This window comes from Panthera pardus, unplaced genomic scaffold (genome assembly GCF_024362965.1).
Source record: "Panthera pardus isolate Hobbes unplaced genomic scaffold, ASM2436296v1 HiC_scaffold_26, whole genome shotgun sequence".
NCBI classification, from domain to species: Eukaryota; Metazoa; Chordata; class Mammalia; order Carnivora; family Felidae; genus Panthera; species Panthera pardus.
The window spans coordinates 40219114-40232680 of record NW_026526832.1 but is presented as its reverse complement, the minus strand read 5'-3'; the positions used below and the strand labels follow the sequence as shown (position 1 = coordinate 40232680).

The 13567-nt window shown below is 62.6% G+C and overlaps 1 protein-coding gene across 1 annotated transcript in view; it reads right to left on the bottom strand.

Moving 5' to 3' along the window:
• Positions 1 to 1034: 1034 nt before the first annotated feature.
• Positions 1035 to 13567, bottom strand: part of PXDN (peroxidasin) — a 78677-nt gene continuing 66144 nt past the window's right edge. The window contains exons 19-24 of the mRNA XM_053890888.1: positions 11394 to 11528; positions 10568 to 10776; positions 6208 to 6328; positions 5973 to 6105; positions 3584 to 3697; positions 1035 to 2968 (exon numbers count right to left, since the gene is read on the bottom strand). Of these exons, the coding sequence (XP_053746863.1) occupies positions 2849 to 2968; positions 3584 to 3697; positions 5973 to 6105; positions 6208 to 6328; positions 10568 to 10776; positions 11394 to 11528 (832 nt within the window). The 3' untranslated portion in view covers positions 1035 to 2848. The remainder of the gene's footprint in view (positions 2969 to 3583; positions 3698 to 5972; positions 6106 to 6207; positions 6329 to 10567; positions 10777 to 11393; positions 11529 to 13567) is intronic.

Here is a 13567-nt window from a genome sequence, read left to right as displayed (position 1 = left end):
CCTGGGCACGTGCTCCCCAAGCTCCGGCTCATGGCCACCTCGCGACGCTGGAGTTTAACGGAACGGGATTCTGTTCACGTCACACAAATACGTAGCATTACACACGTCTAAGGAGAGACGAGAATTCTTGCGTGGCTGGCGAAGAGCGGTTGCAAGCTCCCCACGACCCCGAGCGGGCGCGCCATCGAGGACAGAGAACGCGTCGCTAAAGCATCCGGGAACTGAGGGCCTCAGCTCCCCAGACTTGGGTGTCGCACAGCCACTCGCGTGTGTGGCTGGGAAGCAACTCGGCAGTTTGAGAAACGCGTGCGATCTTCCCTGGTGTTCACTCCCTGTTCTCCTTGCAATAACAGTGTAAAGAACCGACTCTTCCAGAGACGGGAAGGTGCCCCACCCCCTCCAGTGCCCCTCGGAGCAGCGTCCTCTCCTCTCGCACCCAGAGCCCGGACCAGGGCGGGTCCCCGGAGGAACAGCCCGCGTCTGTCACCTCCGTCTCTGGGACCCCTGCAGAGTCCGCGTGTCGGCCGGGGCCACACGGCGTCTCTGGCAGACACGTCTTGGTCCAGGTCCAGACCGCGACACGTCACGCTCCCGAGATCGAAACGGCAAAGCGCCTCGGCCCGTGACAGCGTCCTAGCTATTTGAGAGCAGAGTCCGTTTGTTTGTTTGTTTGTTTGTTTTGAGAGGGAGGAGGGGCAGAGAGAGAGAGAGAGAGAGAGAGAATCCCAAGTAGGCTGTGTGCTGTCAGCACAGAGCCCGAAACGGAGCTCGATCCCACAACTGCGGGATCATGGCCTGAGCTGAAATCGTGTTCGACGCTAAACTGACAGAGCCCCCACGGGCCCCAAAGCATCTGTTCTAACTCCGCTTCCGTTTCTCTGCTTTCTCTCACATTTTCGTGGGACACCGTGCACGGGCAGAGCAGCTTGGGCTCTCTCCAGGAGCTGCCTCGGGTCCCGACCTTGCTGTCGGCCTCCCAAGGGCCCCCAAGGTGCCGCCCCGACGACGGGCTGAGGGAAAAAAGAACGCCACTCTCCGTTTGAAAACGTGGCCCATTTATTTGAACTGAAGGCATCGTTACATAGTGCAAACGTTTCTTTGGTATGAACTGGTTACAATGAACGTAAAAAGGCACTTGTCTGTTGGCAACAGTCAGAAAGTAAATAAATATGTACACTCGCCTCACGTCACCGTGGCTGCCGAGAGGGCCCTGGGACCCCGCCCGCAGCTCGGACGCTGCGGAGATTAATCCGGTGGCCCCGCCACATTCCACGTTCCCACTGTGGTTCCAGACAGGCACCGCGAGTCACAGGCAGCCGCGCCTCCGGGTAGAGGACACAGTCCCAGTCACCCGTTCTAGCCCACGTGCATGTGCCTCCAAGCAAAACCACAATCCGCCACCAAGGCGCCTGGAGACGCTGGCTGCTCGCGGAGGGTGGGGTCCGCTGCCATTCTACACCTGAGCAACCTCCACAACTGTCACGCTGTGCACAGTCCTCCGCTCTCTACTCGACAGAAATCGGTTCTAGGGTTTGGGTGTTAAAAGTGACTTGATCCCTCAGGGGCAGTCCCACGTCCCACGGAACACCAACTTGTATTTACCACTCAACGTGACGAGGATGAGAAGTCAAGTTGGCTGTGTTTAGAGCCGCTGTGAACACGCTCATGGCGGGGATGTGCACTCCCTCCCACGGTTGGGGCCGGCTGGTCACAGAGCCGGGGTCTCCTGCTTCCGGAAGGAAGGCCGTGCCGGGCCCAGGTCGGGCTTCGAAACTGCTCACGACGTGCCCGACGGCCTCCCGGCCACCCCAGGGATGGGTTGCGACCCCCCAGCCCGGGACGCGCCCCCCACATACGAAACCACCTGTGACCTCGGGGCACTTCCCACGGCGCCCGCACGTTCAGGGACACGTTTCTGAGGACACAGATCACTTCATATTGAAAACAAAGAAGAAGGTTTCTGGTCAATTGAAAAGAGAGACCACGAGGTATGATGGTTGCTCTTCATTGAATTCGGAGACGACTTTCGCACAGTGGAAGGCATTTCTCTGCCACCCGAACACCGCAAACATGGGCGCAATCACGTCAAACATCCTGCACTTTGAAAATACACATGAGGTATAGGGACTGATTGTTTCCTTAAGGCACTTACACAACCTGAAGTCACAAAGTCGCCAACACCGACTCCTCCGTCGGGAGAGGCCTCCGTGCGGGCACCACACCCAGGGTTGAGCAGGAATGGGGAGGGAGGGGGTTCCACACTCGGTCCACCCCAGGCGGCGCCACGCAAGCCGTGGTTTCTGCACGTGGCTGATGTCCTCACGGGAGACGTGCTGGAGGTCGCCGGCGAGCGGGGGCTGAGCCGCGGGGCCGTGTGCTCCCTGCTGGTGTCGGGTCGGGCCCGGGGAGCCCGCACCCGCCGCCCGGACGTCAGCCGGCTCTCCCACCAGCCTGCCCGTCGGCCAAGTGCTGATCCCGCTCTCCCTGCGGTGCGCTTCCTTCTGGCGGCTCCGTGACGCGCCCTCACGGCGGGCGGCTGCCAAGCTCCAGGCGTCGGAGCCCAAGAGACGAACGTTTGGTTGGGGAGACGAGTAGCGTCCAGGGACACGAATCCAGCAGCCTAAATAACTGGACCGTGCAACTTACTAGTAGCACCAATTTGTCGTTAAAAAAACTTAAATAAAAACCTGAGAATCTAACGTGAAGTCAGGACGTGTGTCCGTGGTTTCTCCTCCGCCAACGCTCTGCTCTAAACACCTGTGCTCCTCCGGAGACAGAAGGGGTCCCGGGTGGCGATGGTCCCTCTCGTCCACACGCCCCGCGCGGGCGGCCGAAGGCTTCACGGAGCCTACGGCCTCTTCCCCGAGCCGTCTCTCGGGCAGGCCGGACAGCAGGCCCCGGGGGCTCTCACGGGCGCTGGGCAACCGGCAGGCCGGCAGGCTTCCACAAAGCACGTGACCTGCCCGTCCTGGAGGAGAGAGGCGCCAGCACCGGTCAGCTCCTGGGGTACGCGTCCTGGGCGCCGCCCGCCCTCCCCCACCCGTCTGCGCCCGAGTTCTCTGGTGCACTCTCTGTAACACGGGGGCCGTTCTCCGGGTGATTCACGGCTTTGGACACTCTGTACTTCTTCCGCGAGGTCCCCGCCCTCGGCTCCCCACCCTGAGGACAGCCCGGGACCTGGGGCTCAGCACACCCTCCCGGCCCCACCCCTGAGACCCCGCGTCCGGGGATGTCAGCCAGAGGAGGACAAAGTCAGGAGGCGCGGTCCCTGCCCTGCCCAAACGCGACAACCGCCAGGGATCCCGGGGCGCCTGCCTGGCCCACTGCCCTGTGCTGTGCCCCCAGCCTCTGCCCCCAGCCTCCGGCCCGGGCACCACGGCGGCCCGTCCCCTTCCTCTGGAGGCCCAGGCCACCCGGCGGGACCAGCCTCCTCGCTGGTATAGGCACCTCAGCGGCTGCTCGGGCAGCCGCGTAACGGCGGCTCTCGGGGAAGAGCCACCCCCTCCTCAGACAACCACTGGGGCCTCTGGCGGACCCTGCGGCCGCCCGCCCCGGAGCCCACGTGCCGGGGCCCCGCACTCACACGGCACTCGCAGGTGGTACACGCGTCTTGCTTCCACGTGGCGCCGTTGGCGTGAGGCTCCCCGTCTGCGTCCGTGCAGTCCGTGGCGCTGAGCCGGGCCTCCAGCCTCTTTATCTGCCGCAAAGCAAAGCGAGACGTGTGCGGGTCACATGCGACCAAGAGCTTCTCTCTGCAAGGGCGGCTGTACCGTCGCCGGGAGCGGCGCCTCCCAGAGCCGGCCCGTCACCGGGCAGGCGACAGCCGCGCCGGCCTACGCCGCACCCGGGCCTACGCTGCGAGGCACGGGAGGCGCAGCTGCGGGGGAGCAGGAGGAGCCCGGAGAATCGGAGGGCGGCTTCCCACAGGCCGGCGAGCGCCAGACCCAGCCGGATGGGAACACCCTGAGCTTGGACCCCGGCGGCCGACGGTCGTGACCGGGCTCCGCGGGCGTCCCTCCCTCCGACCCCGCGGCTGGGCTGGCGGTGACGGCACGTCCAGACTGTCCTCGCGTGGGGTTTCCGTCACAGGCAGCCGCATCTCCAGACCCCCCAGAACGGGCACAATTGGGCACAACTGCCTGACACGGCGCCCGCAGCTCTGACGGAGGGCAGGAGTGGGCCGAACAGTGAACTCGCAGACCCCCTACGAGCCCCCGTCAGTGAAACGCGTGACGTGCACGTGGTGTGACAGCACGTGGAAAACAGCACGGCCTCCCCCCTGCGCGAGGCCAGACCGCCGCCCAGAGCAGCGAAGTCACCTGCCCCGGAGAACTCAGCACCCAGCTCGCCCACGGCCTGGTGACCTGACATTTACGGGCCGACGGGCACTCGAGCCGGCAGGTCACAGGCAGGCTCCGAGCAGAAGCCGGCACTTGTCAGCACAACCGATCTCGAAAGCCACCGGACCTTCCAAGAAGGGAGGGAAAGGAAGGTCCCTGAGGTGCAGCAGCGGGGGCCACGGGCCGGGCAGGGCTGCTGGGGATGGCGGGGGCTCCCTCGGTGGCTGCTGACCCCGTTTCAGCGTAAAGCCAGAGGCAGCAAGGCCAGGACTGGAGCCGCGTCCGCCTCGGGGAGACCGTGAGCACGTCTGCGGGACGCAGCGCGGCCGCACGGAGTAGGACAGGTGCCCCCACTCCCTCCTGGGCTGCAGTCACAGCAGACGTCCCCCCGCAAGGCACGAGCCCTGGCGCCCCTGACCAGCACCTGCCCTGAAACGCAGAGCTGTGCAGAGCAAAGGAGATAGGGGACGGCACAGTCACTTCATCCTGCAGGTGCGAGAAGTCACGGACCCACAGACGCTCGCCTCACGCTGCCTCGTCCTGCCTCCTGCCTCTGCTCACACTACCCCACCTGCAGAGCGTGACCCTCCCGCCCCCCACCCACCTGTGACGCTCCAAGGGTCTCCGAGAGACTGTCTTCAGGCCTCCCAGCGCCCACCTGTGTCGGGCTGGGCCCCCAGGACACCCGGTGCTTATCACAGCCTGGTTGTCTCTTCGGCTCCAAGTGACTTTTGGGGGCTGCTCTCCTGGTGCCTTAAACCCTGAACTCTGCACGGTGCCCGCTATCCCCTCCTAGCCTGTCTCCATTTGCCGTGTGACAGCAAATAAAGGCCGTCAGGTGAGATCACCTCACACTGCACGTGCACGTCAAGACAGGAGGGCAGACGCGGTCAGAGCCGGGACACCTCTCCGAGAGGCTGGGACAGAAGACCCCAGGGTCCCATCCCTGAGGACTGGGGGCCCCGTAAGTAGGAGTGGGGTCGTGCTCCAAGACCACCAGTCACAGACACGTCTCCAGAAGTTTCCACAACATCAGGAATCCCTGCCAAAAGGACCGTCCGAGGTCTGCACGCTTATTACTAAGGCCTCAGTCTCCACTCGTGATACATAAAAGCCCACCACGGAGGCCCGGACACAGAGACGGGAGAGGAGGAAGCAAGTCCCCTGAGCCGGGGAGGACAGATGGTTTTCTGCAAACCCTACGGATGCCCAGAGAAGAGCCCAGTGTATAGACGGTGCCCTGCCCCCACCAGGGGGTCCTGACCACAAACCAGCTCCTGATCCGGCCCTGGGAACAAGGATCACATTGTCATGGCCTCAGGACGGGACCTGAAGTGTGGCTTCTCCCTCGTGGCCCTAATCCTGAGCCCCCTCCTGACCTACAGACTCTGGCCGCTCCGGGGACCCCCTCCCACAAGGGCACCTGCGGGCAGCTCAAAGCATGAGCCCCCCAGCCGTGGGAATCCTGAGGGCAGCCCAAAGTGGCTGGGCCGGGGACAGGCCACAAAGTGGCCCCAGAAAGAAGTGGTGTCCCTGGAGGCTCCAAGTGAGGGCAGACCAGTGGCACACCCACGCAGTCACGGTGGCCACAGTGCCATCTGCAGCGTGGGACAGGACGTGCCAGGCAGTTACCTGCTCTCTGAGGTCCGTGATGGTCTTCTGCATTTCCACAACGAAGTCCTTGAAGTCGTTCGTCCCCGGAACCTGTGGACGCTCACGGGACACGGCCGTGGCATTGCCGGGGCGCTTTCTGTGCTGCCCCACGCTGCGTGGGGGAGAAGGGGACGCTGTGACTCGAGCTGGAGGCCACCGGTGGCTGCACGTGCCCCCGCCCAGCACCGGGACCTCACCCCGGAGACGGCCGTACCTTGGTGTCCCCCCGGGGCCCGCTCCCCCGGCGGGGCCGTCCTCCTGGTAGCTGAACCCCAGGGACCGCCTGCCTCGGAGATGATACGAGAACGCGTTGAACTGTCCCCGGGTCCGGCAGTCTGAAACGCAAGCAGAAGGGGTGTGTCGGGTGGCGTTGGGTCCAATTCGGAAGACAGGCTCATCCTGGGAGACGTCAGCTGGCCTTCCGGCACGTGTACAACTCGAGCCACCGCCTGGCGGCCGCAGCGGCCAAGGGCCCAACTGTGCTTCCCTTCTCCCGCCACAGGCAAGATGGCCTCTGTGTCCCCCCCCCCCCAGTTCCCGGGAGCCCCCAGCCTGCTCCGGCCTCCTGCAGGCACGAAGCATTGCGGCTGTCCTCTCAAACCCACGCCGGCCTCCCCCACCACAGGGACGGGGGCACGCGGTCCCAGCCTCACATCTGTCTGCTCGCGCCAGGACGTCAGCTTCCCCTGCGGTGGGGGGGGGGGGGTGCGATGTGGAGCACATTGCACACGCCGGTGCCCCATCCGGCGGCCCGGCCCCAGACAGCAGGACGTGGAGCGTAAGCTGGGGCCAGAGCCAGGCTGCTCCGCCTGCCGGCCGCTGGGAAGGGAAGGCAGGGCCTGGAGCCCCTCTGCCCGCAGACCGCGCCTCCCGGAGGCCTCCACGCGCCTCCGATCGTCAGCAGCCACCACTCGGCTTCCCACCCGCTCCCGGACCCATGTCACGCCACTCCGCCCCGATGCAGGGTCACAGCGTAGGCCCGTGGGACCCGGAGGCCTGGGGCAACGCCGTGGGAGCAGAGGACGCGCAGCCCGTGGCGCTAAAGCACACACCCTCCCCAGCGGTGCTCACACCGTGCGGCCAGGTGCCCCTCGGGGCGGCAGCAGGAGCCCACGGCGACACTCCCGCTGCGCAAACGCAGACACCACGATCCAGCCAGTAATCCTCGTGAAGGTCCCGCGCGGGGGGACAGGCCGGCATCACGCGCTTCCTGCGGCCGCACCGAGAGAACGCAGCCCCGCCCGCGGAGCGCCAGCGCCCCGAACGCAGAGCCGGCTCTGATCTGAACCCAGGGAGAGGCTGCGGCAGGCCCGGAGGAGGACAGAGGGGACCCGGGGGCGCGAGATTAAATCCCTGTCGTGGGACGTGCATGTGTATCCACGCTAACTTCCCAATCTTGCCCACACACACACGTGAGTGAGTTATTCAGGAGCACAGGGGCACGCTCAGACTTCCTCCTCTAGTTCAGGAAAACGTACCCTATTTCCCTACAAACACACACACACACCAGTACACACACGTATGTATACATACGTGCGTACCTATGCACACACATACACAAGTGTACAAACACGCAATGTGTGCATATGCATGCATTCGTACGCACACACGCACCCATGTGTGCATGTGTGCACACGTATGCACATACACACACGTGTGGACACACGCCCGTCTGTGCTTGCGTGCACGTACACACATACACAGTACACACGTGTGTGCACACGCACACAGATGCACATACACATGCGTGAGCGTACACACGCATGTGCGTGCATACACGTGTGCGTGTATACACATATGCATACACACGCGCATGCGTACTTAGGCACACGTGTACTCATACAGACACACGGGAGAGAGAACAGTGACTAATAGGTAACAAACGACCGATGCATCTATTCAGGTCCCGGAATCATCCGCGGTATTTTATAACCCACGCGATTACTTCAAGATACACCAACATGTGCAAGAGTGTGTGCGTGTGCCTATGTGCTCTTCCTTGACCACAGAGGGGCAATTTGAAACTCCCCTCTGAAACCACCCGCCCAGGAACCCTCCCGTCCGGCCCCTCTGTGCACACGATGCGCGGCTGTGGCTCCGGGGGAAGCTCAGAGGGCTGCTTTCAGCGAGTCTTTAAAAGCTGAACGGAAAGTAAACGCGACCAACGTTTGGTCTGTCGAAACTTTTTCTTCCTACTGTATTTTAAACACGACTTTGGAGCTACGATAAAAGACAAAGCTCATAAAGCATCCTTTCGGGGCACCTGGGTGGCTCTGTCGGGTTGAGCATCCGACTTCGGCTCAGGTCACGATCTCGCGGTCCGTGAGTTCGAGCCCCGCATCGGGCTCTGTGCTGACAGCTCGGAGCCTGGAGCCGGCTTCGGATTCTGGGTCTCCCTCTCTCTCTGCCCCTCCCCCACTCTCACTTTGTCTCACTCTATCTCTCAAAAATAAATAAATGTAAAAAAAATTAAAAAAAAATACAAAGCATCCTTTAACTTGGTCAGCTCTGGACCGGGCCTGCTATTTCCGGAGGAAAAGCGTCGGGGACAAAGGATGTCAGAAATGCCTTTGGCAGCTGCGCGGACAGGAGAGCCGGCCCCAGCAGCTCCAGGAAAGGCCCGCCTGGCAAGACCCCGTCTCTCCCGGGACTCTGGGTTTTCCGAGCGGAACAGGAACCCCGGCTCAGCCCCTTCCTATGCAGCAAGGGGCCCCTGGTAAAGCTATCAGGAAGCCAGTTATCCGAGAACCGGCTTTTCCCAGGGGTCAGGACAGCTTCCTGCATCCTCTGCCAGATTTGCAGGAAAGCACGCGGAGTTGGACAAACAAGGACGATGTTTTTCAAAAAAACTAAAAACAAGAACATGGTTCCTTCGAGGTAGTAGTGAGAATACAAATGTTTTGGAAGATGGGGCGTGCAGCAAACTCAGTCCTCATCTTCACGCGAACTCTCTTGTGAACCGCCGTGTGCCACACATCCCTGTTTAGCACCTACGTGTACGCACACCGTACGTTCACACGCAGAAAACGCAGGGGGCAGACGCACAACCGGATCAGCGCAGGCACCCACACGCGCACGGACTCAAAGGGAGACACCGCAAACAGCTCTAGGCCACGGACCCAGGTTCCGATACCTCCTCATGCAAACAGCAGCCTCCTGAGAGTAATCACCAGTGAGGACAAGAGCCTGACCGAACTATTTCTTCTGGAAAGGAGAGGGAACAACTCTAGTCCATGCCTCCTGTCCACCGGCATGCCGGGCGGAAGGGGCTGTGTCCACGGGCGTGTGGGTCACGCAGGGCAGCTCCAAACACACCTGGCTTCCACATTCCAGTCTCCGAATGCAGTTTCAATGAAGCCAAAATCACGTTCAAATGAAAAGGTCAAATTCGTGGTTCGCCACAGTGGGAGTGCAAGGGCTCCGCGGCAGGAGGACAGCGGCCCCGCGGCAGGGACCGGGTGCTGCCAGAGACCCGCCACCCCTCCCCACCCCTCCCCACCACTCCACAGGCCTCGGCCCTCCTCCTGATCTTACACAACGCGCCCCTCCGGGTACGGTGTTCTCACAGGGGTCTGGACGCACAGCACACACTTCTCTACTGAGCACACATCCGGGGGGCGTCCACGTGGCAGGGGCACCCGCGCATGCGCACACACGACAGGACAGCACGCGAGTGCCCCCGTTTAGACGCACGTTAGGTTTCAGAGACAGCACAGAAGCCCGTCTCCTCATGCACACTCTCGTCTCCTGTCTCCTCCACTGGGCACGTCACTTACAGGAAACGCCACCACGTCACTACCAGTCCTTCGTGACCGCGGCCTCTCAGACTGTGCAGCGACCCTGCATGGCTGCCCGCAGGGGCAGTACCTGGTTCTGTCCCCACTGCGGCCAAGCGTCCAGAGAGCACCACGCCAGACGCCCCGGGAGCACCTCGGCAGGAGCCCCGGGAGCACCACGCCAGACGCCCCAGGAGCACCACGGCAGGAACCCCGGGAGCACCACGGCAGGAACCCCGGGAGCACCAACCCAGACGCCCCAGGAGCACCACACCAGACACCCCGGGAGTACCATGGCAGGAGCCCTGGGAGCACCACGCCAGACGCCCTGGGAGCACCACCGTAGGAGCCCCGGGAGCAGCGCGCCAGACGCCCTGGGAGCACCACGGCAGGAGCCCCCGGAGCACCACGCCAGACGCCCCGGGAGTACCACGGCAGGAACCCCGGGAGCACCAACCCAGACGCCCCAGGAGCACCACACCAGACACCCCGGGAGTACCATGGCAGGAGCCCTGGGAGCACCACGCCAGACGCCCCGGGAGCACCACCGTAGGAGCCCCGGGAGCAGCGCGCCAGACGCCCTGGGAGCACCATGGCAGGAGCCCCCGGAGCACCACGCCAGACGCCCCAGGAGTACCACGGCAGGAGCCCCGGGAGCACTACCGCAGGAACCCCGGGAGCACCGCCCCAGACGCCCCGGGAGCACCACAGCAGGCGGTGAGCGCGGCAGGAGCGGGCAGGCAGTGGGGAAGACAAACCACAGAGGCAAGGGAGGGGCCGGGCGTCGGGGACGCGCACCTTCGCAGCAGTCCTGCCACACGCGCAGGTCCACGCGGGGGACGTCGTCGCAGCTGCTGTAGCCGTGGGGGAACTCGGCCACCCTGAACACGTCCCTCTGCACACGCGTGATGTTGTCCGCGTTGTCGCACAGAATCCTGGCCAGCGACGTCTGCTTGATCTGTGTCAGCTGCGCCGGGGAGAACACCCCCGGGTTCTCGTACCACAGCCTGTTTCCAGAGTGAGAGCAAGGTCAGACGCCCGGAGGCCCCGCGGAGGCGCGGGGAAACCGCCAGGAAGCTCTGCCGACGGCACGGACGCCGCGGGGCTCAGTCCGCTGTCACTTAAGAGGGGCTCAAGCTCGGATCACGCCTCCTACTCAAGACCCAACACACGGGGCCTGTACTGGACGCAGCAGAGAAGCTGGCGCAGGAGGGGGTGAGACCCCTGGCGTGGCGCGGCCCCTGCTGCACTGCCCCGCGGTAAACCCCACTCGTGACATCGTGTCAGTCTTGCCAGAAGCTCAAATCCCTCCAAACTGCCACGGCGGTTGGACCATGTGCACCGTTCTTGGGAACAGAGATGCCCTCGCTACGTGGAAGGGCGCGAAAGCACCTGTGACCTGGGTCACGTGATCCTGGGGCCGCAGTCGGGGGGGCAGGTCCCCACACTAGGGAGCTAATCTCGAACGCGGCGAGGCGCGAAGACGCGCATCCACTTTCACCTGGACACATCTCCGCCACCTGCCCCGCGCATCCCCGAGTCCCCGGAAAGGCGCATTTCAGAGCAGAGGCTCTCCCCGGCCTCACCTGCCTTCACCTGTCGTCCCTACGGCACCTGCCTTTACCTGTCCCCATCTCTCAGGCGCTTGAACTGTGTACTCAGCAGGCACATCAGGGTCGGTCCCAGTCGGCTGCCAGGGACCAAATCCTCTACCATGAGGGCAGGAAATAAGTCGATGTTGAGTGGGGACCCGTACAACCTACAAAGGAAAACAACCCAGTGAAACCTCAAATTTGCTTAGGCGTGCGGCAGCTAGTACATAAATCCAACGTGAGAAAGTCCCCATCTTTACTACCATTTAGCATCATTCGGACCTGCTTTCCACAAAGAACATTCATCATTACTCAAACCGTCTACCCGTTACGTTTCAAAACTTTTCCCTACTTTCTGTGCATATACGTATACACACGTATAAAGCATACCACGCGTTTATTTTAAGTTTAGAAAAACCAAGAAATACAGGAAGAGAGTTCAAATCACACCTTTTCTGTTCAGAGATCATCACACTTGACAGGATAACGTACAACCTTCCAGGTTTTTTTCATAAATATAAATAAACAAACTTCACATAACTGAGGACAGACTTTCCAAGGGGTAATTGTGACGCTGGAATTCTACCGTTTGTTGAAAATAGGTTTGCGGTAACTAAGCCATTTGCTCAGCAGAACCGCGCAGGAGGCCAAGACAGCGGGGTTGAAACGTTCAAGAGCAAACACTTTCATCGAGCTCTTCCAGCTCCCGCGAAGCACAAGCACGCGGGCAGAGAGCTGGCGGCAGGCTCTCCCCTGAGACACGCACGCGGCTCTCCCAGACGCGGGTGCTCGGTCTCAGTTGGGACTCAGAGCTCAGCTGGGTTTTCTATACGCACACTATCCGGCTCAGAGGCGCGGCCGGCTCCGTCGGCGGGGCTGTGGCCACAGAGGAAAGAGGGGGTGCTGCTCAGGCACCCTCGAGAAGGGTGGCTGGGCGCTCCCGCCAAGCCCCACGCCATCAGCACTGACCTCGGCTGCAAACAGAGGAGCCTCGTGCCGTGGTTTCCCCGGGGAGCGGGGCTGAGGGCAGGCGGGGAAGTCGGGAGCCCCAGCCTGCACGGCTCCCGTGACCTCGCCGCCGCCGCGGCCTCCGCTTGAAGGAGCCGCTCCCCACGAGGGGACAGCGCCCACACCCGCTCGCTCGGGGGCCACAGCCAGCAGGGAGCACCCCACTCGGGCCAGGCCCCCCACCCCTCCCGCGGGGCTCGGGGGCTGACGGCTGAGGAACTCGCTGTTGTGGTGAAGACGGTGGAGTTTCTTTTCCAGGGTCTGCGGCGCACGAGGTGGGCACCCCTCCCCCGGCCTGTGGCGCTGGGACGCTAGGGTCTCCCCACTGTCGTGAACGGAGTTTGGCAAAGCAGAGAAATGCGGGAGAGCGACCCGTGTTCATCCGGACGGGACCGGCACGTAAGAAACACAGATCCCGCAAATCCTGACCGAGCGGTTCTGTGCCCGGTGACGTCCCAGTGCCGCAGGATTCACACAAACCGGCAGCCTGATACCGTTACTTAAAGGACGCTGGAACGCGCCGGACTCAGGAGGGCTAGGTTCGTTCACGTCGTCGCACCTCGCGATAAGTTACGAGTAAAAAGTGATCGTCCCGGAGAAGCCACGGTCAGATCCTAACTGGGGAACGCCTCACCTTCGGTGGAAAGTGAGTAACTCAGAATAAGCAAACCGGGCGAACCGGAGAGTCCAGAAAGCACGCAGTGTGGCCTCAGACAGCTTTCCTTTTTCAAACAATTCTTTCCGACGTGAATGAACGCAACTTAAATACACGATGACTTGTAGACGTGCTTGACAAGTCCGAGGACGAGGAGGGATCGTTATGGAAAAACTCTAAAGAGGTACTATTTGCATTAAAGAAACGACAAGTCACACAGTAGGTAGTCAGCAAGCCAAGGGCAGCCGTGCCCGTGAGAAGGGCGGACGGCTGAGTGAGTGCAGAAATGCAGGTCTAACGCACCGCCCAGCCAGGGACCAAGGCCGCTAACCTCCCCGCTGCCCCTGTGGTCTTGGGGTGCCCAGAGCACCCTCACGGTTCCAGCGCCACAGGCCCCGGGCACCTGCTGCCCGGAGCCCGCACGATTGCCTGAGGCTGTGGGCAGTGGTCCCCGGACACAGAGGTGTCCCTGTCGTGCTGGCCGAGCTCTGGTGCTCTCTGCCTGCTGCGAGCAAGGGAGCTGCCCACAGAGCCCCACGCACG